The sequence below is a fragment of the Somniosus microcephalus genome, unplaced genomic scaffold (genome assembly GCF_052327205.1).
Source record: "Somniosus microcephalus isolate GS21.2 unplaced genomic scaffold, FLI_Smic_1.0 scaffold321, whole genome shotgun sequence".
NCBI lineage: Eukaryota > Metazoa > Chordata > Chondrichthyes > Squaliformes > Somniosidae > Somniosus > Somniosus microcephalus.
Genome location: NW_028225508.1, coordinates 80,727 through 106,239, shown reverse-complemented (window position 1 = coordinate 106,239; position 25,513 = coordinate 80,727). Strand labels below are relative to the sequence as shown.

At 58.9% G+C, this 25,513-nt stretch overlaps 1 protein-coding gene across 2 annotated transcripts in view; it reads left to right on the top strand.

Annotated features, from left to right (window-relative positions):
- Positions 1-25,513, top strand: part of LOC147081875 (pepsin A-like) — a 49,940-nt gene that overhangs the window by 11,837 nt on the left and 12,590 nt on the right. Inside the window, exons 5-9 of one of the 2 annotated variants that reach the window (XM_085980634.1) lie at positions 1,205-1,404; positions 1,742-1,751; positions 1,927-2,033; positions 2,882-3,026; positions 4,062-4,160. In XM_085980634.1, coding sequence (XP_085836760.1) covers positions 1,205-1,404; positions 1,742-1,751; positions 1,927-2,033; positions 2,882-3,026; positions 4,062-4,160 — 561 coding nt within the window. Of the gene's footprint in view, positions 1-1,204; positions 1,405-1,741; positions 1,752-1,913; positions 2,034-2,881; positions 3,027-4,061; positions 4,161-25,513 lie in introns of both variants that reach the window. The other variant, XM_085980635.1, reaches the window with a different exon arrangement.

Sequence of the window (25,513 nt, the reverse complement as noted above, 5' to 3'; positions counted from 1 at the left end):
GAAGACTAAGATGCCGGCTGGATTTGATCAAGCCAAACATCAGAAGGGACATAGAGAACCGGCAATTTCAAGGCATGAATGAAAGGCCAACTAGAACCTTCCAGATAGGTCAACAAGTTTTGGCCCGGGACTACCGTACCGAGAAATGGCAGCCTGGAACTATTTGCACACGACTAGGACCACTGATGTATACCGTGGACATTGGAGAAAGCATAATAAGGCGCCATGCTGACCAGATCATAGAGTCATCCAAAAAGGGACAACCTACACCACCACTCTATACGCCTAATGATGAAGTAGAGATACCCATAGTATCTACCTCCGATCCGGTGATACTGGAACCAGATGAACCCGACACTGGCATTCAAGCCGAATCGACCTTGCCAAAAGAACCTTCTACACCACCGAAAACTACAACACCACCGAAAACTACTACACCACCGAGGCGTTATCCGGACCGACTCAGGAAGCCTCCAGAGAGCCTGACTTATAATTGATTAACTGCAGCAAATGTTTAGGTTATTGTTCTTGTACACATGTTAATAACAATTACTTAAAATGTTATGTACTGGTTATCTAAAAGGGGAGGAATTGTGGTGTATGTGCCTTTAAGAGCCCCTGTGTACTGTAATGCCAGTAGTGGCCACTCGGGCTATATAAGCCTGTATAGTGTCTTGTATCTGTTAGTTCCCCTCCAGACTTTGTCTAGTAAACACCTGTAAACCAACTCCTGCATTCCGTGTCTTCATTAACACACGGATACAACAGCATAGTCTCAAGATAAGGGGTTGGCCATTTAAGACTGAGATGAGGAGGAATTTTTTCACTCAGAGGTTGTGAATCTTTGAAATTCTCTACCTCAAAGGGCTGTGGATGCTGAATTGTTGAGTATATTGAAGGCGCAGTCAGATAGATTTTTGGACTCTAGAGGAATCAAGAGATATGGGGATCTTATTGAATGGTGGAGTGGGCCCAAGGGGCCGTATGGCCTACTCCTGCTCCTAATTCTTATGTTATGTTCTAAACTGTTGCCCAGTCAATACTGAATTTTGTTATTTGGTAAAGTATCAGCCCGAGGAACAACAAACATTTTGTCGTAACATGTAAGTAATGTGTGACCTGGACAACAATGCGCTAATGTGTTTGTTGATGTCTCTCAGTACAATAATTCTTCAGAACAAGTTAGCTTTTTTCTTTTGTCTAGGTGTCGAACATAGCTATCAGTCAGCAGGAATTTGGTTTAAGTCAGTCTGAACTTGGGAGTTCATTCTACTACGCTTCATTTGATGGGATTCTCGGATTGGCCTATCCAAGCATTGCAGCAGCAAGTGCCACACCTGTGTTTGATAACATGATGTCTGATGACCTGGTGCAACAGGACCTGTTTGCTTTTTACCTGAGCAGGTCGGTTTTCTTACCTTCTTATACTTCCATCTCTGTAGCTCCCTGCTGAAAATAGGGTATTTAGTTAAGGTCACCACAGAACCTTCTTTCTATAAAGCCGATGGGCCTTTTCTCGCCCTTCCTTGTGTTTGTTCTCTCACCTGGATGAATTGTTTTCATGTCAGGTGACCTCTTCACCTTCTAGCAAAGTCCGAAGCACATCCAACTGGATCCCAATGGACAAATTCAACTCCTTTAGATGTTTTAATTGATTTATAGATCCAAGATGGGAAATTGGATAATTGCAATCTCTTTCAGGGATTATGGAAAGAACAATGTTTCATTCCAACCAGCACAGTGACGATCAAGTTCTCTTTTCTTCTTTATTTCGCAAAATATTGGCTTGGGTCTAATTTCCACTGGTTAATGAAGCCACATTGGGCCAGCCAGTAAAACATATTGTTAATCAGGAATTTCTGAATCTCTGTTTATGCTCATTTCAATAACATTCTGGTTAAATTGTTTTACAGAGAGACTGGTCAGTCCGGAAGTGAAGTTGTATTTGGTGGAATTGATCCAAACCACTACACAGGTCAAATTAACTGGGTGCCCGTCACTCACCAAACTTACTGGCAAATCCGCCTGGACAGGTAAATGACTGACCCATTTCACAATTGGCACGCATTCTGTAACAATCAAGTTGCACTCAACATTGCAAGTGGAAATAATAAATACAATGGGATAGCAGTTGCGTTAGTGTGATAATACTGCAACCCCTTTCAATGATCAGGAATAAACACAGGGAACGAGCTAACTCAAGATAGCTTCCAGGCCACAATTGAACCATTGTTTAAGTCCAGCCTGAGCAAACAGACGCTCAATCCATCTAAGGGTAAAGTTATTGCAGACCATTGCTCGCCGAGAGCACACCCTCGGAGTACTTGGAGAATCATGTGCCAAGAATCCATCCTGCATGATTTACTGTCCATTAAAACTGATTGATTAAAATTAATGAATGACAAATAGGGCCAGCTGCTCATTAGACATGCGAGAGTAAAAATTGGACCTCGTTGCACCTGTTTTAACGGAGGTAAAAGGCGTCACAACAGGCCATTCTCAGGGGCCAACGTCCCATGCCCATAGGATGCCTGGAAAATGTCTGACCCAATATTGGAATATTTAACTTTAGATTCACCTCTTTGGTTCAGCTCTGCTTGTGTTTTTCACAAATATCTTAGTTTCAGGGTTAACAACAACAACTTGCATTTATATAGCGCCTTCAATGTAGTAATGTGTCCCAAGGTGCTTTACAGGAGCTTTATCAAATGGAATTTGCCATCAAACCACATGAGGAGGTATTCGTGCAGATGCCCAAAAGCTTGGTCAAAAAGGTAGGCTTTAAGGAGCGTCTTAAAGAAGGAGAGCGAGAGTTAGAGAGGCGGAGAGGTTTAGGGAGGGAAAGAATTCAATCAACTGTAACCACCTTTTCCTCTTTCAGAGTGACAATCAATGGGCAGGTTGTGGGCTGCAGTGAGGGCTGTCAGGCCATTGTTGACACTGGTACTCCTCTGCTCACTGGTCCCCGTGGGCCCATCAGCAAGATCCAGCAATACATTGGTGCGACAGAAGGATACTATGGCGAGGTAAGCCTCTATGGTACAGATCAGACTTCACAATGAATGAAAGGAGGTTGCAGTTATATATTTTTCATTTTGTAGTATTTGTAAAGTGATGCTTTATTTAAGAGTTTTGTTCTTAAAAAATTAAAAAGCTAACTGAATCAATCAGTAGCGTATATTGTCATTTCTCTTCTGTTATTGCTCTGTATTACAGAACACCCTTACAAGCACTTGTTTCTGACTTTCCTAGCTAGCTGCAAGATCCAAATGAATCTCAGGAATCAAGCTTAGCTCCCATCAAAATGACTAAATTTAAGGCCTGTTAAACCAGGAGTCTATGGGGCTTCCACTGCACTCCCACTAAGTCAGGTGGAAGAGCGCCTGTAGGGCTACAAATTAGGCTGGTCCCGGATTTGGGTTAGGGTTTCCCGGGCATCTTGTGAAGGGTGGAGCTTCCACCAGCTCCAAACAAGACTACTGATGTAGGAGGGCTGGAGATTCTCAATCCTGAGAGTTCCTGTGTGCCTGGTAAGCCCAGCCTCTCAAAGGCCCAACGGATCATCAATGCCGGGACACCTGGTGAAACCAGGCTGCTAAATGGTGGATGTGAGTCCCACCGAGGGAACTGGGTTGCAGCCTGCACCCCCAAAGAAAGGGTAAAAATATTTTTTTTTAATTTGACCCCCTTACGAATGGGGCCAGTGGAGGCATTTTAACCCTCATCCTGGGGGGTTCCCCCATCAGTTTCTCCTCCACAAGCCCAGCAATTAACGGCCATTTTTACAGCCTCTGGGGGCAGGTAGATGGCCTCCATACACTCTTAGGTTGCAGGGAACCTCCCCACAAACCTCGGAATATCCACCGGGATCGATGACGCAGGTTCCTCGCGGGACCATCTTGGCACTTGTGTTGGAATGTAGCCACAGCTGCTTTTAAACGTGACCAACTGTACATCCAATGATTACATCATTGATTTTATTATTTATACAAGTATTTCCTGCAATGCTTCTCTGAACATTCTACTGACGACCATTGTTAAATACTTCACCCTTTTTACAGTACTTAATCAACTGCAACAATCTGTCCAACATGCCTGATGTGGTCTTCACAATCAATGGAATTGACTATCCCCTTTCTCCATCTGAGTACACAGTCAAGGTATGTTTTTGTTTTAATTTGATAAATCTGACTTTGAATGGTTTGACTATGTTCTCTGACTTCAGTATCCAGTAAGATTGCTTCTCAGCGAACTAAGATAAGAAAATGAGCAGAAAATTAATGAAAATGTACAAAGTGGTAAGATTGAGTAACTATACTACATTTAGTTAAAAAATGAACTTCCATATCAATTAATAAGGCAAGAGAAGATTTTAATGTTTTATTTATTCATTCTTTGGATATGGGCGTCACTATCAAGGCCAGCATTTATTGCCTATCCCTAGTTGCTCTTGAGAAGGTGGTGGTGAGCCAACTTCTTGAATCGCTGCTGTCCGTGAGGTGAACGTACACCCACAATTCTGTTAGGAAAGAAGTTCCAAGATTTTGACCCAGCAACAATGAAGTAGTGGTGATATATGTCCATGTCCAAATGGTATGTGACTTGTAGGGGAACTTGGAAGTGATGGTGTTCCATGGACCAAGAAACATAGAAGATAGGAGCAGGAGTAGGCCATTCAGCCCCTCGAGTCTGCTCCGCCATTTAATGAGATCATGGCTGATCATCCAAATTCAGTACCCTGTCCCTGCTTTCTCCCCATATCCCTTTAGCCTTAAGAAATATATCTAACTCCTTGAAAATATTTAATAAGTTGGCCTCAACTGCCTTCTGTGGTAGAGAATTCCACAGGTTCACCACTCTCTGGGTGAAGAAATTCCTCCTCATCTCAGTCCTAAATGGCTTACCCCTTATCTTTAGACTGTGACCCCTGGTTGTGGACTCCCCCCGCAATTGGGAACATCCTTCCTGCACCTAGTCTGTCTAGTCCTGTTAGAATTTTAAAAGTTTCAATGAGATCCCCTCTCATTCTTCTAAAACTCTAGCAAGTATAAGCCCAGTCAACCCAATCTCTCCTCATACGTCATTCCTGCCATCTCAGATATCAGTCTGGTGAATCTTCGCTGCACTCCCTCTATGGCAAGAACATCCTTCCTCAGAAGGCGACCAAAACTGCACAGAATACTCAAGGTGTGGTCTCACCAAGGCCCTGTACAACTGCAGCAAGACATCCTTGCTCCTGCACTCGAATCATCTCGCTACGAAGGGCAACATACCATTTGCCTTCTTAACCGCCTGCTGCACTTGTATGCTTACCTTCAGCAACTGGTGCACAAGGACACCCAGGTCTCGATGCACTTCCCCTTCTCACAATCTATTGCGTTCAGATAATTATCTGTCTTCCTGTTTTTGCCACCAAAGTGGATAACCTTGCATTTATCCACATTATACTGCATCTGCCATGCATCTGCCCAATCACCTAACTTGTCCAAATCATAATGGAGTTTCTCGGCATCCTCCTCACAGCACACACGCCCACCCAGCTTTGTGTTGTCTGCAAACTTGGAGATATTACATCTAGTTCCCTCGTCTAGGTCATTAATATATATTGTGAATAGCTGGGGTCCTAGCACCGATCCCTGCGGTACCCCACTAGTCACTGCCTGCCACTCGGAAAAAGGCCCGTTTATTCCAACTCTTTGCTTCCTGTCTGGCAAACAGTTCTCTATCCAAGTTAGTATCTTACCCGCAATCCAATGTGCTTTAAATTACACGCTAATCTCTTATGCGGGACCTTATCGAAAGCTTTCTGAAAGTCTAAATACACCACCTCCACTGGTTCTCCCTTATCTATTCTACCAGTTACATCCTCAAAAAATTCCTATAGATTAGTGAAGCACGATTTACCTTTTGTAAATCCATGTTGGCTTTGTCCGATTCTGTCACTGTTTTCCAACTGCTCTGCTATTACATCTTTTATAATGGACTCTGTCAGGGTTGAGGTCGCAGGGGCCGTGTAGACATGGGGCCGTGCTGTCTGGGCGAGGCTGGTTCTGGACCCAAGTGCAGACAGACGAGGCGAGAAGCAGATATGCAGCCTTAAATAACAGTACTTTACTAGAATCACACAGGGAAACAGTTACAAAACATAAGAGCTCAAGACAAGCTACCCCAGGGCAACCGGCTCGTCAAGGCTGAGCTCAAGTCAAGCTACCACAGGGCAACAGGCTTGTCCAAACTGAGCACCCTCTCAAGACTGAGCAACTTGTCAGCACCTTGTCAAGACCGAGAACAAAGGGAAAAACCACAGAACTTAAATACAAGCAAAACATAACACAGATAAAAAGTTATAGACATAGGAGCTCAAGACAAGCAACCACTAAGGCAACCGGCTTGTCAAGGCAAGCTACCACATAGGCAATAGGCTTGTCGAGACTGAGCACCTAGTCAAGACTAACTCCCTTGTCAGGACTGAGCCCAGAGGGAAGAAACCACAGAACTTAAATACAAGCAAAAACAGGTGGAACCAATAAACCAGATGAAAGGCAGTTAAGTAATAAAGAGGAGAAACAAGTAACAATGGGAAACAAACAAGTGAAGGTGCCATCTAGAGGCTACAGAAGGAACTGACTGGCACCCTCACAGGACCCCATTCCAGACCTTGCACTCTGAGGAGCAGGTTGTGCTGCTGCTGCTGTGTGGAGAGTGGTGGTCACCTTGGCCTGGGAGTGGAGGGGAAGGAGAGACCCCAGGCCACCACTACCAGCAACCTACCATCTACAACTTCAACATCATCTACCGAGGTGCCTGGGGAGAGAGGAGGAGAGGACAGAGGAGGCCAGCATTACAACTGGAGAGGCCTTCCATCACTGCCTCCCCAAATTGGCCTCCAGTCCAGGAGAGGGAGAGAGGGGAGAGGAACACCACTCAGCTCCAACTTGGAAGGAGGGGAGGAGCTGCATCCTTCAACATCTGCAGGTGGGTGTCTTTTGTGCATTCCCCTAAAGACTTTGTATTCTAGGCGGGGGGAGAAAAGAAGACGGGCCGGAAAGCCTGGCCTGGGTCGGCTGGAGCTGCCCAGGAGAAGCTTTTTCCCTTACATTGAGAAGACCTGGTGTGGGCTGAACCTGGGCTGTCTCCAGTCTACCCAGGCGAAGACATCTTCTCCCCCTGCCCGAAGACCATCGTTATAGACTTTGTTTTTTTCCATCGGGGGAGTGCACCCAGCCGACGCCCACCCACCGACCAACACCTTAAGCGGGGACCCTGCCTTTGCGGCCCCCCCCCTCCTTCCCATCCCCCTCTTTCTCTCTCCTTGTCCTCTCTCTGCCTCTCAAAAGGCACCTCTTATTATTATTTATTATTACCAATTGAGCAGAGGGAAGGAAGGGCCCCCTCCCAATTTATTCCATCAAGGGGAGAGGTGGCCCAGTACATTTACACTCCCTCTGCTCAGGACCCTTTTTCCGAGGCCATTAACACCTTCAGGCCTGTGACTTTTGGGGTGTGTGTAGCTCTTTTTTAAGATCCACCCCACTATGGCATCTACATCCGCGGCGGCGACGGGGCCGGCGAGAACTTATGCGGCGGCGGCGGCCAAAGCCTCGGCCGCTCCCGCTGCTGCTGCTGCCCCGTCGCCGTTCCGCTTGATGACCATCAAGCTCGGGGTGAAGAGCTACACCCACCCCGACATGACTATTGAGGCGTGCGTCAAGGCTATGGCCGGGGTTGTCGGCCCTCCGGCCATAGTGGCCGCCTCAAAAATGTACGGGAAGGCTGTCTTCTTCCTGGAGTCCGAGCGGGCGGTGGCCCTGGCCATCGCCCAGGGGCTCACCGTGGGCGGGACTTTCCTGCCGGTGGACCCGCTGGAGGCCACCGCGCAGAGGGTCGTCTTGTCAAACGTCCCGCCCTATATCACCGGTGAGCTCCTCCTCCCCCACCTACGTCAACTCGGGGAGGTGAGGTCGGGCATTTCCCCGATCCCGCTCGGGCTCCGGGAAGGCAGCCTTCGCCATGTCTTCTCCTTCCGGCGCCAAGCCTTCGTTCAGCTGGCGCGGGAGGGGGAGACGGACGGGGCTTTCACGGTCCTCCACGGGGGGACCCCGTACCGCGTCTTTTGGACCACGGACGGCGTGCGGTGCCACGCCTGTAGGGAGGTGGGGCACGTGCGGAAAAACTGCCCCGCCTCCAAGGCCGCCAAGTCATCCGGCGCGGCCAAGGCTGGCGCCGCCGCCGCTCCTCCCTCCGGGTCTAGCCGCGCTCCCTCCCAAACAAAAGCTAACGGGGCGCGGTCGTCGTCGGAGGCCATCGTCATCCAGGCCTCCGGCGGGGGGGAGGAGGGACGTCCGGTCGGGAAAAAGGCGCTGGGGAAGAGCAAACACCGTAGGGTGGGTCCCCCCGAGGAGGGCGTACCCTTTGACATGGACCCCCTGACGCCCGAGAGCATCGCGGCGCTGATAGTGGAGTGCGGAGCGGGGGGGGACCCCGTGCCTGAGCCCGTGGCCGTGACCGCCGAGGCGGGACCGCCAGAACCTGCGGCCGGGCTTGGGTCCGGGGGACCCAAAGAACTCGCTCCTCTGGAAGGAGCAGGGGAGGCCCCTGAAGACATGGAGGCCTCCCTTTACCCCTCCGCGCTCAAGCGAAGGCGCGACTCCCGGGACGAGGGGGGGGACAGGGAGGTGGAAGGCCCCTCCGGTCAGGGGGAGTCGTCGCCCGCCGCGGACACTGCGCCCCACCCCACCGCTAACACTACTACGGGCGAACGGCAGGGGTCGCCTGTCCCTGGGGAAGCTGAGGCAGAAGCGTCTGCCCGGCTCGTGCCTCCCGGGGATGGGGACGAGACCCTGCCCGTGGGGGGGGTCGCGGGACGACCCGCGGCGGGGACGGATCCTTTGTCGGTGGCGTTACCCCTCGACGGGTCGGGCGGCCAGGGGACCGGGCCGGGCGAGTCGTCCGACGATGAGCTCGCCCAGAGCGGCCCGGACCTTTCCCAGGTGCTGCTCGACTTCGTCGAGGTATGCGGGAAAATTACCCCGTCTGCTGGGTCGGAGGCCGGTGGCGTGGCGGAGGGGGACCCTCCGTCTGTGTCTCCGGCGCCGGGCGACTTGGAGACGATCGGGTACGCGTGTTCTCCGGTCTCTCCGGTCGTTCCGGTGCCTGGGGCGGAGGGGGTCTCCGGGCCGCCGCCGCCTTCTGGCCCGGCCCCCCTAAAGGAGCCCGGGGGGGAATCCTCCGCTACCGATCCTGGGGGTGGGATCGGGGCGGAGGCGGGGCCGGCTGTCGCGGCCGGGCCGCCCGACGCGCACTGCGTGGCGGACGGTTCGGCCGCCGGTGGCGACCCCCCGGAGGAGGACGGGGACTCGGTGGTGGGGGCGGAGGAAGACTTAGAGTCCATCGCCGACGAGGCGATGGATGACCTCGCGCCCCTCGCCGGGCCCCCCCTCGTTCTTATTCCCATCAGGGAGCTCCGGGAATTTGTGGCCACGAGCCAGGGTCGCCGCAGGACCCAGCAGGCCCTCGACAGATGGTCGGGGCTGGCGCTGCTCGTCGGGTCGGCCCGCGTCGCCTACAAGACCATGGGTGCGGACGCGGGCGTGAGCCCGTCCGAGCTGTGTCGGTTCCGAGCATTCCTCACCGGGCTGCTAAGGGAGTGGCGGTCGACTAGCGGCCGCCCTCCCTTCCCCCGTTAGGTTTAAGTAGGGGTTGGTCGTGCTTCTGTAATGAAGATAACCATAGCCAGCCTCAACGTCAACGGCAGCAGGGAGGCTAGCCGCAGATTTAATAACTTTTCGGTCCTTCGGGACGGGAAGTATGCGGTGTGCTTCCTGCAAGAAACCCACACCGTTCCGGGAGACGAGGCTACGTGGCTCCTGGAGTGGCAAGGAGGGGTCAACATGAGTCACCTCTCCAGTGTTTCCAGTGGGGTGGCTATCTTGTTGGCCCCGCATTTTCAGCCGGAGATCTTGGGGGTCAAGGAGCTCGTGCCGGGCCGCTTGCTCCAGGTCACTGTTCGCCTGGGGGGCGTGCCGTTCCATCTAGTGAACGTGTACGCCCCCGGGGCCGGTGCGCAGCAAGCGCGCTTCTTTGAAGAAGTGTCCACTCTTTTGGGCTCCATCGACGCGGGCGAGTGCGTCGTCCTCGGGGGGGATTTTAATTGTACCCTCGAGGCCAGGGACCGCACGGGTACCCGGCCGAGCCCGGCGTCGGTGGGGAAGTTGAGGGACCTGGTCGGGTCCCTCGACTTGGTGGACGTCTGGCGTAATCTCCATCCCGACTCCAGCGCCTTCACCTTTGTGAGGTCTGGGGGAGGAGCGTCCAGGATCGACCGCCTCTACATTTCCCGGGCGTACGTCTCCTGCGTTCCGACGGCTTCCGTGCGGCCGGTGCCGTGCACGGACCACCACCTGGTGTGGGCGGAGCTCGTGCCGCCGCGCGCCGGGGGGCGGTCCGCGTACTGGCACTTTAACAACCTGCTGCTGGAGGACGCGCGGTTCCGGGATTCGTTCGGTCGGTTCTGGGCCGGCTGGAGAAGGAAGCAGGGGGGCTTCCCCTCCTTGAGGCTATGGTGGGATGTGGGCAAGGCTCACATCCGTCTCTTCTGTCAGGAGTACGCGAAGGGGTCGACCAAGAGGCGGGAGGCCAGGGTCGGGCAGTTGGAGAAGGAGGTGCTCGACCTGGAGTCCCGTCTCGGTCAAGTCGCCGAGGACCCGGCCCTGCGGCTGGCGTACGAAGAGAAGAGGGGCGCGCTGAAGGACCTGCAGCTCGTCGGGTCCCGAGGCGCGTACGTGAGGTCGCGGATCCGGTTCCTGCGGGACCTGGACCGCGGCTCCCCCTTCTTCTACTCGCTGGAAAAAAGACGGGGGGTCCGTAAGCAGCTTTTGGAGCTGCTGGCCGACGACGGATCTCCGGTCTCGGATCCGGAGGGAATCCGCGTGGAGACCCGCGCCTATTACGGGGCTCTGTTCTCTCCGGATCCGTCCAGCGAGGACGCGCGTGGAGTTTTGTGGGAGGACCTGCCGAAGGTCGGCCTGGAGGGCGCCGAAAAATTGGACGCTCCTCTGAGTTTGGAGGAGCTGTCCGGCGCCCTCCGCCAGCTCTCTAGGGGGAAGTCCCCGGGGCTGGACGGGCTGACCGTGGAGTTCCACAGGGCGTTCTGGGGCGTCCTGGGGGGCGACTACGTGCGGGTCCTGGGGGAATGTTTGGCGACCGGGGAGATGCCCCTCTCGTGGCGCAGGGCGGTGATCGTCCTGCTGCCTAAGAGGGGTGATCTCCGCCTCCTTAAGAACTGGCGCCCGGTCTCCCTCCTCAGCACGGATTATAAAATCTTTGCCAGGGCCATGTCTGTTCGCCTTGGCGCCGTGCTGGCCCGCATGATCCATCCCGACCAGTCCTACACGGTCCCGGGCCGGACCATTCACGATAATATCCATCTGGTCCGGGACCTGGTCCACCATTCCCAGAGGGCTGGTCTGTCGGTCGCCTTCCTTTCCCTGGATCAGGAGAAGGCGTTCGACAGGGTGGATCACGAGTATCTTTTCGGGACTCTGCGCGCTTTCGGGTTCGGGACGCATTTCGTCGCCCGGATCCGACTTCTGTACGCTGCCGCGGAGTGTCTGATTAAAGTTAACGGGTCCTTGACGGCGCCCCTTCGCTTCGGGAGGGGGGTGCGTCAGGGATGCCCCATGTCTGGCCAGTTATACGCCATTTGCGTGGAGCCTTTCCTGCGCCTCTTGCGGAAGAGGTTGGCGGGATTGGCTCTGCAAGGGCCGGGCGTGGAGGTGGTCCTCTCGGCTTACGCCGATGACGTGCTCCTCGTGGTCACGGATCCCGTTGACTTGCGGAGGATGCGGGAATGCCAGCAGATTTACTCGGACGCATCCTCCGCCAGGATCAACTGGGGGAAATGTTCCGGACTCCTGGTGGGTCAGTGGCAGGTGGACTCTCTGCCGGAGGAGTTCAGGCCCTTCGCCTGGAGTACTACGCACCTCCTCTACTTGGGAGTCTACCTCAGCCCGGCCGAGGACGCCTGGCCGGCGAACTGGCACGAGCTGGAGGCCAAAGTCACCGCTCGCTTAGGACGCTGGACAGGATTGCTCCGAGTGTTGTCCTACAGGGGTCGGGCGTTGGTCATAAACCAACTGGTGGCCGCCATGTTGTGGTACCGGTTGGTTACTCTGACCCCCCCCCCTGCGTTTGTCGCCAGGATACAGAAGAGGCTCGTCGACTTCTTCTGGAACAACAGGATGCACTGGGTCGCTGCCGCGGTTCTGAGTCTCCCGCTTAGGGAGGGCGGTCAGGCGTTGGTGTGCCTCCGCACCCAGATTGCGACTTTCCGTCTTCGGACGCTGCAGAGATACCTGTACGTCGAGAATCCTCCAAGATGGTGTGCGCTGGCGACGTATTTTTTCCGCCAGCTGCACGGCCTCAATTACGACACGCAGCTCCTGTTTTTGGAGGGGAGCGGCAGGCGTGAGAGCCTGCGGGAGCTGCCTGTCTTTTACCAGGAACTACTATGGGTTTGGAATCACGTCGCCTCCAGGCGGAGCTCTCCCCCGTCAGGAGCGGCGGCTGTCCTCCGGGAGCCGCTGTTCAGGAATCCGCACCTCCACGTCCGCGAGTTCGGGTGGCTGGCGGAACGGAGGGCTGTGCCTGCCGGGGTGACTAGAGTCGGGGACCTACTCGATGGCGGAGGAGCGGGCTGGATGGCGCCAGAGGAGCTGGCGAGGCGCATGTCGTGGGACGACGTCCGGCTCGCGGTCAATGCCATCGGGGCGGTGAAAGCGATGCTGCCCCCCGGCGCCACGAGGTGCGTCGAGGCGGCTCGGGCACGTGGGGAGATCCCGTCCGAGCTTACTCCCGTTCGGATGGAATTCCTTATCGGCGCCTTTCCCCGAGACTCCCCTCGGAGATCGGCGCCTCACAACTTGAGCCGTCTCGAGGAAATACCCTCCGTGCTTTTTCATTCTGCGCGGAGGGGTTTCCTGTACGGGCTGCTCTTGCACACCTTCCACTTTGCCATCTTCGCCTGCCGTCCGGACACGCCGTGGCGTGCCGTTTTACCTCCGGACGGAGGCGGAGGTCCCCAATGGGGGGCTCTCTATGCGGGAGTCCTCCCCTGTTCTATCGGGGATTTGGCCTGGAGGGTGTTGCACAGAGCAGTTCCGTGCAATAGATTTTTAAGTAGGTTTACGGACTCCCAGACCGCCTGTTTGTTTTGCGGTCTGGAGGAGTCCGTCTTTCACATTTACACGGGGTGTGAGAGGTTGCAGCCCCTCTTCCATTTTTTGAAGGGGCTGCTCCTCAAATTTTGGTTGCACTTCAGTCCCACGCTCCTGATCTACGGTCACCCCGTGCGGAGGGGAGCGGGCAGGTCGGAGGACCTCCTCGTGGGCCTGCTCCTGGGCCTGGCCAAGAAAGCCATTAATTGGTCCAGGCAGCGGGCGGTCGAGGGGGTCGTCCGGCCGGATTGCCTCCCTCTCTTCCGCGGCCACGTTCGCGGCCGGGTGGCCCTGGAGATGGAGCACGCGGTGTCCGCCGGCGAGCTCGAGCTCTTTCGTGACCGGTGGGCGCCGCGGGGACTGGAGTGCATAATTGGTTTAAACAACCAGACTTTAATTTAAGGGGTTAAGTTTTGTTTCGGGGTTTATTGGATTGGGTGTATTTGTTTAATGTTTTTGTTTTATTGGTTTAACACAAGAGGAGAAACAAGTAACAATGGGAAACAAACAAGTGAAGGTGCCATCTAGAGGCTACAGAAGGAACTGACTGGCACCCTCACAGGACCCCATTCCAGACCTTGCACTCTGAGGAGCAGGTTGTGCTGCTGCTGCTGTGTGGAGAGTGGTGGTCACCTTGGCCTGGGAGTGGAGGGGAAGGAGAGACCCCAGGCCACCACTACCAGCAACCTACCATCTACAACTTCAACATCATCTACCGAGGTGCCTGGGGAGAGAGGAGGAGAGGACAGAGGAGGCCAGCATTACAACTGGAGAGGCCTTCCATCACTGCCTCCCCAAATTGGCCTCCAGTCCAGGAGAGGGAGAGAGGGGAGAGGAACACCACTCAGCTCCAACTTGGAAGGAGGGGAGGAGCTGCATCCTTCAACATCTGCAGGTGGGTGTCTTTTGTGCATTCCCCTAAAGACTTTGTATTCTAGGCGGGGGGAGAAAAGAAGACGGGCCGGAAAGCCTGGCCTGGGTCGGCTGGAGCTGCCCAGGAGAAGCTTTTTCCCTTACATTGAGAAGACCTGGTGTGGGCTGAACCTGGGCTGTCTCCAGTCTACCCAGGCGAAGACATCTTCTCCCCCTGCCCGAAGACCATCGTTATAGACTTTGTTTTTTTCCATCGGGGGAGTGCACCCAGCCGACGCCCACCCACCGACCAACACCTTAAGCGGGGACCCTGCCTTTGCGGCCCCCCCCCTCCTTCCCATCCCCCTCTTTCTCTCTCCTTGTCCTCTCTCTGCCTCTCAAAAGGCACCTCTTATTATTATTTATTATTACCAATTGAGCAGAGGGAAGGAAGGGCCCCCTCCCAATTTATTCCATCAAGGGGAGAGGTGGCCCAGTACATTTACACTCCCTCTGCTCAGGACCCTTTTTCCAAGGCCATTAACACCTTCAGGCCTGTGACTTTTGGGGTGTGTGTAGCTCTTTTTTAAGATCCACCCCACTATGGCATCTACATCCGCGGCGGCGACGGGGCCGGCGAGAACTTATGCGGCGGCGGCGGCCAAAGCCTCGGCCGCTCCCGCTGCTGCTGCTGCCCCGTCGCCGTTCCGCTTGATGACCATCAAGCTCGGGGTGAAGAGCTACACCCACCCCGACATGACTATTGAGGCGTGCGTCAAGGCTATGGCCGGGGTTGTCGGCCCTCCGGCCATAGTGGCCGCCTCAAAAATGTACGGGAAGGCTGTCTTCTTCCTGGAGTCCGAGCGGGCGGTGGCCCTGGCCATCGCCCAGGGGCTCACCGTGGGCGGGACTTTCCTGCCGGTGGACCCGCTGGAGGCCACCGCGCAGAGGGTCGTCTTGTCAAACGTCCCGCCCTATATCACCGGTGAGCTCCTCCTCCCCCACCTACGTCAACTCGGGGAGGTGAGGTCGGGCATTTCCCCGATCCCGCTCGGGCTCCGGGAAGGCAGCCTTCGCCATGTCTTCTCCTTCCGGCGCCAAGCCTTCGTTCAGCTGGCGCGGGAGGGGGAGACGGACGGGGCTTTCACGGTCCTCCACGGGGGGACCCCGTACCGCGTCTTTTGGACCACGGACGGCGTGCGGTGCCACGCCTGTAGGGAGGTGGGGCACGTGCGGAAAAACTGCCCCGCCTCCAAGGCCGCCAAGTCATCCGGCGCGGCCAAGGCTGGCGCCGCCGCCGCTCCTCCCTCCGGGTCTAGCCGCGCTCCCTCCCAAACAAAAGCTAACGGGGCGCGGTCGTCGTCGGAGGCCATCGTCATCCAGGCCTCCGGCGGGGGGGAGGAGGGACGTCCGGTCGGGAAAAAGGCGCTGGGGAAGAGCAAACACCGTAGGGTGGGTCCCCCCGAGGAGGGCGTACCCTTTGACATGGACCCCCTGACGCCCGAGAGCATCGCGGCGCTGATAGTGGAGTGCGGAGCGGGGGGGGACCCCGTGCCTGAGCCCGTGGCCGTGACCGCCGAGGCGGGACCGCCAGAACCTGCGGCCGGGCTTGGGTCCGGGGGACCCAAAGAACTCGCTCCTCTGGAAGGAGCAGGGGAGGCCCCTGAAGACATGGAGGCCTCCCTTTACCCCTCCGCGCTCAAGCGAAGGCGCGACTCCCGGGACGAGGGGGGGGACAGGGAGGTGGAAGGCCCCTCCGGTCAGGGGGAGTCGTCGCCCGCCGCGGACACTGCGCCCCACCCCACCGCTAACACTACTACGGGCGAACGGCAGGGGTCGCCTGTCCCTGGGGAAGCTGAGGCAGAAGCGTCTGCCCGGCTCGTGCCTCCCGGGGATGGGGACGAGACCCTGCCCGTGGGGGGGGTCGCGGGACGACCCGCGGCGGGGACGGATCCTTTGTCGGTGGCGTTACCCCTCGACGGGTCGGGCGGCCAGGGGACCGGGCCGGGCGAGTCGTCCGACGATGAGCTCGCCCAGAGCGGCCCGGACCTTTCCCAGGTGCTGCTCGACTTCGTCGAGGTATGCGGGAAAATTACCCCGTCTGCTGGGTCGGAGGCCGGTGGCGTGGCGGAGGGGGACCCTCCGTCTGTGTCTCCGGCGCCGGGCGACTTGGAGACGATCGGGTACGCGTGTTCTCCGGTCTCTCCGGTCGTTCCGGTGCCTGGGGCGGAGGGGGTCTCCGGGCCGCCGCCGCCTTCTGGCCCGGCCCCCCTAAAGGAGCCCGGGGGGGAATCCTCCGCTACCGATCCTGGGGGTGGGATCGGGGCGGAGGCGGGGCCGGCTGTCGCGGCCGGGCCGCCCGACGCGCACTGCGTGGCGGACGGTTCGGCCGCCGGTGGCGACCCCCCGGAGGAGGACGGGGACTCGGTGGTGGGGGCGGAGGAAGACTTAGAGTCCATCGCCGACGAGGCGATGGATGACCTCGCGCCCCTCGCCGGGCCCCCCCTCGTTCTTATTCCCATCAGGGAGCTCCGGGAATTTGTGGCCACGAGCCAGGGTCGCCGCAGGACCCAGCAGGCCCTCGACAGATGGTCGGGGCTGGCGCTGCTCGTCGGGTCGGCCCGCGTCGCCTACAAGACCATGGGTGCGGACGCGGGCGTGAGCCCGTCCGAGCTGTGTCGGTTCCGAGCATTCCTCACCGGGCTGCTAAGGGAGTGGCGGTCGACTAGCGGCCGCCCTCCCTTCCCCCGTTAGGTTTAAGTAGGGGTTGGTTGTGCTTCTGTAATGAAGATAACCATAGCCAGCCTCAACGTCAACGGCAGCAGGGAGGCTAGCCGCAGATTTAATAACTTTTCGGTCCTTCGGGACGGGAAGTATGCGGTGTGCTTCCTGCAAGAAACCCACACCGTTCCGGGAGACGAGGCTACGTGGCTCCTGGAGTGGCAAGGAGGGGTCAACATGAGTCACCTCTCCAGTGTTTCCAGTGGGGTGGCTATCTTGTTGGCCCCGCATTTTCAGCCGGAGATCTTGGGGGTCAAGGAGCTCGTGCCGGGCCGCTTGCTCCAGGTCACTGTTCGCCTGGGGGGCGTGCCGTTCCATCTAGTGAACGTGTACGCCCCTCAGGCCGGTGCGCAGCAAGCGCGCTTCTTTGAAGAAGTGTCCACTCTTTTGGGCTCCGTCGACGCGGGCGAGTGCGTCGTCCTCGGGGGGGATTTTAATTGTACCCTCGAGGCGAGGGACCGCACGGGTACCCAGCCGAGCCCGGCGTCGGTGGGGAAGTTGAGGGACCTGGTCGGGTCCCTCGACTTGGTGGACGTCTGGCGTAATCTTCATCCCGACTCCAGCGCCTTCACTTTTGTGAGGTCTGGGGGAGGAGCGTCCAGGATCGACCGCCTCTACATTTCCCGGGCGTACGTCTCCTGCGTTCCGACGGCTTCCGTGCGGCCGGTGCCGTGCACGGACCACCACCTGGTGTGGGCGGAGCTCGTGCCGCCGCGCGCCGGGGGGCGGTCCGCGTACTGGCACTTTAACAACCTGCTGCTGGAGGACGCGCGGTTCCGGGATTCGTTCGGTCTTTTCTGGGCCGGCTGGAGAAGGAAGCAGGGGGGCTTCCCCTCCTTGAGGCTATGGTGGGATGTGGGCAAGGCTCACGTCCGTCTCTTCTGTCAGGAGTACGCGAAGGGGTCGACCAAGAGGCGGGAGGCCCGGGTCGGGCAGTTGGAGAAGGAGGTGCTCGACCTGGAGTCCCGTCTCGGTCAAGTCGCCGAGGACCCGGCCCTGCGGCTGGCGTACGAAGAGAAGAAGGGCGCGCTGAAGGACCTGCGGCTCGTCGGGTCCCGAGGCGCGTACGTGAGGTCGCGGATCCAGTTCCTGCGGGACCTGGACCGCGGCTCCCCCTTCTTCTACTCGCTGGAAAAAAGACGGGGGGTCCGTAAGCAGCTTTTGGAGCTGCTGGCCGACGACGGATCTCCGGTCTCGGATCCGGAGGGAATCCGCGCGGAGACCCGCGCCTATTACGGGGCTCTGTTCTCTCCGGATCCGTCCAGCGAGGACGCGCGCGGAGTTTTGTGGGAGGACCTGCCGAAGGTCGGCCTGGAGGGCGCCGAAAAAACTGGACGCTCCTCTGAGTTTGGAGGAGCTGTCCGGCGCCCTCCGCCAGCTCTCCAGGGGGAAGTCCCCGGGGCTGGACGGGCTGACCGTGGAGTTCCACAGGGCGTTCTGGGGCGTCCTGGGGGGCGACTACGTGCGGGTCCTGGGGGAATGTCTGGCGACCGGGGAGATGCCCCTCTCGTGGCGCAGGGCGGTGATCGTCCTGCTGCCTAAGAAGGGTGATCTCCGCCTCCTTAAGAACTGGCGCCCGGTCTCCCTCCTCAGCACGGATTATAAAATCTTTGCCAGGGCCATGTCTGTTCGCCTTGGCACCGTGCTGGCCCGCATGATCCATCCCGACCAGTCCTACACGGTCCCGGGCCGGACCATTCACGATAATATCCATCTGGTCCGGGACCTGGTCCACCATTCCCAGAGGGCTGGTCTGTCGGTCGCCTTCCTTTCCCTGGATCAGGAGAAGGCGTTCGACAGGGTGGATCACGAGTATCTTTTCGGGACTCTGCGCGCTTTCGGGTTCGGGACGCATTTCGTCGCCCGGATCCGACTTCTGTACGCTGCCGCGGAGTGTCTGATTAAAGTTAACGGGTCCTTGACGGCGCCCCTTCGCTTCGGGAGGGGGGTGCGTCAGGGATGCCCCATGTCCGGCCAGTTATACGCCATTTGCGTGGAGCCTTTCCTGCGCCTCTTGCGGAAGAGGTTGGCGGGATTGGCTCTGCTAGGGCCGGGCGTGGAGGTGGTCCTCTCGGCTTACGCCGATGACGTGCTCCTCGTGGTCACGGATCCCGTTGACTTGCGGAGGATGCGGGAATGCCAGCAGATTTACTCGGACGCATCCTCCGCCAGGATCAACTGGGGGAAATGTTCCGGACTCCTGGTGGGTCAGTGGCAGGTGGACTCTCTGCCGGAGGAGTTCAGGCCCTTCGCCTGGAGTACTACGCACCTCCTCTACTTGGGAGTCTACCTCAGCCCGGCCGAGGACGCCTGGCCGGCGAACTGGCACGAGCTGGAGGCCAAAGTCACCGCTCGCTTAGGACGCTGGACAGGATTGCTCCGAGTGTTGTCCTACAGGGGTCGGGCGTTGGTCATAAACCAACTGGTGGCCGCCATGTTGTGGTACCGGTTGGTTACTCTGACCCCCCCCCCTGCGTTTGTCGCCAGGATACAGAAGAGGCTCGTCGACTTCTTCTGGAACAACAGGATGCACTGGGTCGCTGCCGCGGTTCTGAGTCTCCCGCTTAGGGAGGGCGGTCAGGCGTTGGTGTGCCTCCGCACCCAGATTGCGACTTTCCGTCTTCGGACGCTGCAGAGATACCTGTACGTCGAGAATCCTCCAAGATGGTGTGCGCTGGCGACGTATTTTTTCCGCCAGCTGCACGGCCTCAATTACGACACGCAGCTCCTGTTTTTGGAGGGGAGCGGCAGGCGTGAGAGCCTGCGGGAGCTGCCTGTCTTTTACCAGGAACTACTATGGGTTTGGAATCACGTCGCCTCCAGGCGGAGCTCTCCCCCGTCAGGAGCGGCGGCTGTCCTCCGGGAGCCGCTGTTCAGGAATCCGCACCTCCACGTCCGCGAGTTCGGGTGGCTGGCGGAACGGAGGGCTGTGCCTGCCGGGGTGACTAGAGTCGGGGACCTACTCGATGGCGGAGGAGCGGGCTGGATGGCGCCAGAGGAGCTGGCGAGGCGCATGTCGTGGGACGACGTCCGGCTCGCGGTCAATGCCATCGGGGCGGTGAAAGCGATGCTGCCCCCCGGCGCCACGAGGTGCGTCGAGGCGGCTCGGGCACGTGGGGAGATCCCGTCCGAGCTTACTCCCGTTCGGATGGAATTCCTTATCGGCGCCTTTCCCCGAGACTCCCCTCGGGGATCGGCGCCTCACAACTTGAGCCGTCTCGAGGAAATACCCTCCGTGCTTTTTCATTCTGCGCGGAGGGGTTTCCTGTACGGGCTGCTCTTGCACACCTTCCACTTTGCCATCTTCGCCTGCCGTCCGGACACGCCGTGGCGTGCCGTTTTACCTCCGGACGGAGGCGGAGGTCCCCAATGGGGGGCTCTCTATGCGGGAGTCCTCCCCTGTTCTATCGGGGATTTGGCCTGGAGGGTGTTGCACAGAGCAGTTCCGTGCAATAGATTTTTAAGTAGGTTTACGGACTCCCAGACCGCCTGTTTGTTTTGCGGTCTGGAGGAGTCCGTCTTTCACGTTTACACGGGGTGTGAGAGGTTGCAGCCCCTCTTCCATTTTTTGAAGGGGCTGCTCCTCAAATTTTGGTTGCACTTCAGTCCCACGCTCCTGATCTACGGTCACCCCGTGCGGAGGGGAGCGGGCAGGTCGGAGGACCTCCTCGTGGGCCTGCTCCTGGGCCTGGCCAAGAAAGCCATTAATTGGTCCAGGCAGCGGGCGGTCGAGGGGGTCGTCCGGCCGGATTGCCTCCCTCTCTTCCGCGGCCACGTTCGCGGCCGGGTGGCCCTGGAGATGGAGCACGCGGTGTCCGCCGGCGAGCTCGAGCTCTTTCGTGACCGGTGGGCGCCGCGGGGACTGGAGTGCATAATTGGTTTAAACAACCAGACTTTAATTTAAGGGGTTAAGTTTTGTTTCGGGGTTTATTGGATTGGGTGTATTTGTTTAATGTTTTTGTTTTATTGGTTTAACACAAGAGGAGAAACAAGTAACAATGGGAAACAAACAAGTGAAGGTGCCATCTAGAGGCTACAGAAGGAACTGACTGGCACCCTCACAGGACCCCATTCCAGACCTTGCACTCTGAGGAGCAGGTTGTGCTGCTGCTGCTGTGTGGAGAGTGGTGGTCACCTTGGCCTGGGAGTGGAGGGGAAGGAGAGACCCCAGGCCACCACTACCAGCAACCTACCATCTACAACTTCAACATCATCTACCGAGGTGCCTGGGGAGAGAGGAGGAGAGGACAGAGGAGGCCAGCATTACAACTGGAGAGGCCTTCCATCACTGCCTCCCCAAATTGGCCTCCAGTCCAGGAGAGGGAGAGAGGGGAGAGGAACACCACTCAGCTCCAACTTGGAAGGAGGGGAGGAGCTGCATCCTTCAACATCTGCAGGTGGGTGTCTTTTGTGCATTCCCCTAAAGACTTTGTATTCTAGGCGGGGGGAGAAAAGAAGACGGGCCGGAAAGCCTGGCCTGGGTCGGCTGGAGCTGCCCAGGAGAAGCTGCTTCCCTCATCAAAAAGACCTGGTGTGGGCTGAACCTGGGCTGTCTCCAGTCTGCCCAGGCGAAGACATCTTCTCCCCCTGCCCGAAGACCACCTCAAAAGACTTTGCTGTTCCATCGGGGGAGTACACCCAGCCGACGCCCACCCACCGACCAACACCTTTAAGTGGGGACCCTGCCTTTGCGGCCCCCCCTTCTTCCCATCCCCCTCTTTCTCTCTCCTTGTCCTCACTCTGCCTCTCCAAAAGGCACCTCTTTTTTTTTATTTTCCAATTGACCCATTGAGCAGAGGGAAGGAAGGGCCCCCCTCCCAATTAATACCATCAAGGGGAGAGGCGGGCCAGTTAATTTACACTCCCTCTGCTCTGGGAAAACACAATAACCGAGGCCATTAACACCTTCAGGCCTGTGACTTTTGGGGTGTGTGTAGCTCTTTTTTAAAAATCCACCCCACGATGGCATCTACATCTGCGGCGGCGACGGGGCCGGCGAGAACTTATGCGGCGGTGGTGGCCAAAGCTGCGGCCGCTCCCGCTTCCGCTGCTGCCCCGTCGCCGTTCCGATTGCTGACGGAAAAACTTGGGGTGAAGAGCTACACCCACCCCGACATGACTATTGAGGCGTGCGTAAAGGCTATGGCCGGGGTTGTCGGCCCTCCGGCCATAGTCGCCGCCTCAAAAATGTATGGGAAGGCTGTCTTTTTCCTGGAGTCCGAGCGGGCGGTGGCCCTGGCCATCGCTCAGGGGCTCACCGTGGGCGGGACTTTCCTGCCGGTGGACCCGCTGGAGGCCACCGCGCAGAGGGTAGTTTTGTCCAACGTCCCGCCCTTTATCACCTGTGAGCTCCTCCTCCCCCACCTACACCAACTCGGGGAGGTGAGGTCGGGGATTTCCCCGATCCCGCTCGGACTCCGGGAGAGCAGCCTTCGCCATGTCTTCTCCTTCCGGCGCCAGGCCTTCATCCAGCTGGCGCGGGAGGGGGAGACGGACGGGGCTTTCACGGTCCTCCACGGGGGGACCTCGTACCGCGTCTTCTGGACGACGGACGGCGTGCGGTGCCACGCCTGTAGGGAGGTGGGGCACGTGCGCAAAAACTGCCCCGCCTCCAAGGCCGCCAAGTCATCTGCCGTGGCCAAGGCTGGCGCCGCCGCCGCTCCTCTCTCCGGGTCTAGCCGCGCCCCCGCTCGATCCAACGCTACCGGGGCGCGGTCGTCGTCGGAGGTCGATGCCATCCTGGCCTCCGGCGGGGGGGAGGAGGGAGGTCCTGTCCGAAAGAAGGCGCGGGACAAGACGCGAAACCGTGGGGTGGGTCCCCCCGCGGAGGGCGTCCCCCACAACATGGAGCCCCTGACGCCGGAGAGCGTCGCCGCGCTAATCGCGGAGTGCGGAGGGGGGGGGGCCCTCGTGGCCGAGCCTGTGGCCGCAACCGCCGAGGCGGTAATGCCAGAACCCGCGGCCGGGCTCGGGCCCGGGGGACCCAAAGAACTCGCTCCTCCTGAAGGAGCAGGGGAGGCCCCTGAAGAAATGGAGGCCTCCCTTTACCCCTCCGCGCTAAAAAGAAGGCGCGACCCCCTGGATGAGGAGGAGGACCGGGAGGAGGAAGGTCCCTCCGGTCAGGGGGAGTCGTCGCCCGCCGCGGGCGCTGCGCCCCACCCCACCGCTAACACCATTACGGGCGAACGGCAGGGGTCGCCTGTCCCTGAGGAGGCTGAGGCAGAAGCGTCTGCCCAGCTCGTGCCTCCCGGGGATGGGGACGAGACCCTGCCCGTGGGGGGGGTCGCGGAGCAACCCGCGGCGGGTATTCATCCAGTACTGGTGGCATTGCCCCTCGACGGGTCGGGCGGCCAGGGGACCGGGTCGGGCGGGTCGTCTGAGGACGAGCCCGCCCAGAGCGACCCGGATTTTTCCCAGGTGCTGCTCGACCTCGTCGAGGTGTGTCAAAAATTCACCCCGTCTGCTGGGTCGGAGGCCGGTGGCGTCGCAGAGGAGGGCCCTCGGTCTGTGTCTCCGGCGCCGGGCGACTTGGAGGAGGTCCGGTTTTTGTATTCTCCGTTCTCTCCGGCCTCTCCGGTCGTTCCGGCGCCTGGGGCGGAGGGGGTCTCCGAACCGCCGCCGCCTGCTGGCCCGGCCCCCCTAGAGGAGCCCGGGGGGGAATCCTCCGCTACCGATCCTGGGGGTGGGATCCGGGCGGAGGCGGGGCCGGCTGTCGCGGCCGGGCCGCCCGATGCGCATTGCGTGGTGGACGGTTCGGCCGCCGGTGGCGACCCCCCGGAGGAGGACGGGGACTCGGTGGTGGGGGCGGAGGTGGACTTAGAGTCCGTCGCCGACGAGGCGATGGATGACCTCGCGCCCCTCGCCGGGACCCCCCTCGTTCTCATTCCCATCAGGGAGCTCCGGGAATTTGTGGCCACGAGCCAGGGTCGCCGCAGGACCCAGCAGGCCCTCGACAGATGGTCGGGGCTGGCGCTGCTCATCGGGTCGGCCCGCGTCGCCTACAAGACCATGGGTGCGGACGCGGGCGTGAGCCCGTCCGAGCTGTGTCGGTTCCGGGCGTTCCTCACCGGGCTGCTAAGGGAGTGGCGGTCGGCTAGCGGCCGCCCTCCCTTCCCCCGTTAGGTTTAAGTAGGGGTTGGTTGTGCTTCTGAAATGAAGATAACCATAGCCAGCCTCAACGTCAACGGCAGCAGGGAGGCTAGCCGCAGATTTAATAACTTTTCGGTCCTTCGGGACGGGAAGTATGCGGTGTGCTTCCTGCAAGAAACCCACACCGTTCCGGGAGACGAGGCCACGTGGCTCCTGGAGTGGCAAGGAGGGGTCAACATGAGTCACCTCTCCAATGTTTCCAGTGGGGTGGCTATCTTGTTGGCCCCGCATTTTCAGCCGGAGATCTTGGGGGTCAAGGAGCTCGTGCCGGGCCGCTTGCTCCAGGTCACTGTTCGCCTGGGGGGCGTGCCGTTCCATCTAGTGAACGTGTACGCCCCCGGGGCCGGTGCGCAGCAAGCGCGCTTCTTTGAAGAAGTGTCCACTCTTTTGGGCTCCATCGACGTGGGCGAGTGCGTCGTCCTCGGGGGGGATTTTAATTGTACCCTCGAGGCCAGGGACCGCACGGGTACCCAGCCGAGCCCGGCGTCGGTGGGGAAGTTGAGGGACCTGGTCGGGTCCCTCGACTTGGTGGACGTCTGGCGTAATCTCCATCCCGACTCCAGCGCCTTCACCTTTGTGAGGTCTGGGGGAGGAGCGTCCAGGATCGACCGCCTCTACATTTCCCGGGCGTACGTCTCCTGCGTTCCGACGGCTTCCGTGCGGCCGGTGCCGTGCACGGACCACCACCTGGTGTGGGCGGAGCTCGTGCCGCCGCGCGCCGGGGGGCGGTCCGCGTACTGGCACTTTAACAACCTGCTGCTGGAGGACGCGCGGTTCCGGGATTCGTTCGGTCGGTTCTGGGCCGGCTGGAGAAGGAAGCAGGGGGGCTTCCCCTCCTTGAGGCTATGGTGGGATGTGGGCAAGGCTCACATCCGTCTCTTCTGTCAGGAGTACGCGAAGGGGTCGACCAAGAGGCGGGAGGCCAGGGTCGGGCAGTTGGAGAAGGAGGTGCTCGACCTGGAGTCCCGTCTCGGTCAAGTCGCCGAGGACCCGGCCCTGCGGCTGGCGTACGAAGAGAAGAGGGGCGCGCTGAAGGACCTGCAGCTCGTCGGGTCCCGAGGCGCGTACGTGAGGTCGCGGATCCGGTTCCTGCGGGACCTGGACCGCGGCTCCCCCTTCTTCTACTCGCTGGAAAAAAGACGGGGGGTCCGTAAGCAGCTTTTGGAGCTGCTGGCCGACGACGGATCTCCGGTCTCGGATCCGGAGGGAATCCGCGCGGAGACCCGCGCCTATTACGGGGCTCTGTTCTCTCCGGATCCGTCCAGCGAGGACGCGCGTGGAGTTTTGTGGGAGGACCTGCCGAAGGTCGGCCTGGAGGGCGCCGAAAAATTGGACGCTCCTCTGAGTTTGGAGGAGCTGTCCGGCGCCCTCCGCCAGCTCTCTAGGGGGAAGTCCCCGGGGCTGGACGGGCTGACCGTGGAGTTCCACAGGGCGTTCTGGGGCGTCCTGGGGGGCGACTACGTGCGGGTCCTGGGGGAATGTTTGGCGACCGGGGAGATGCCCCTCTCGTGGCGCAG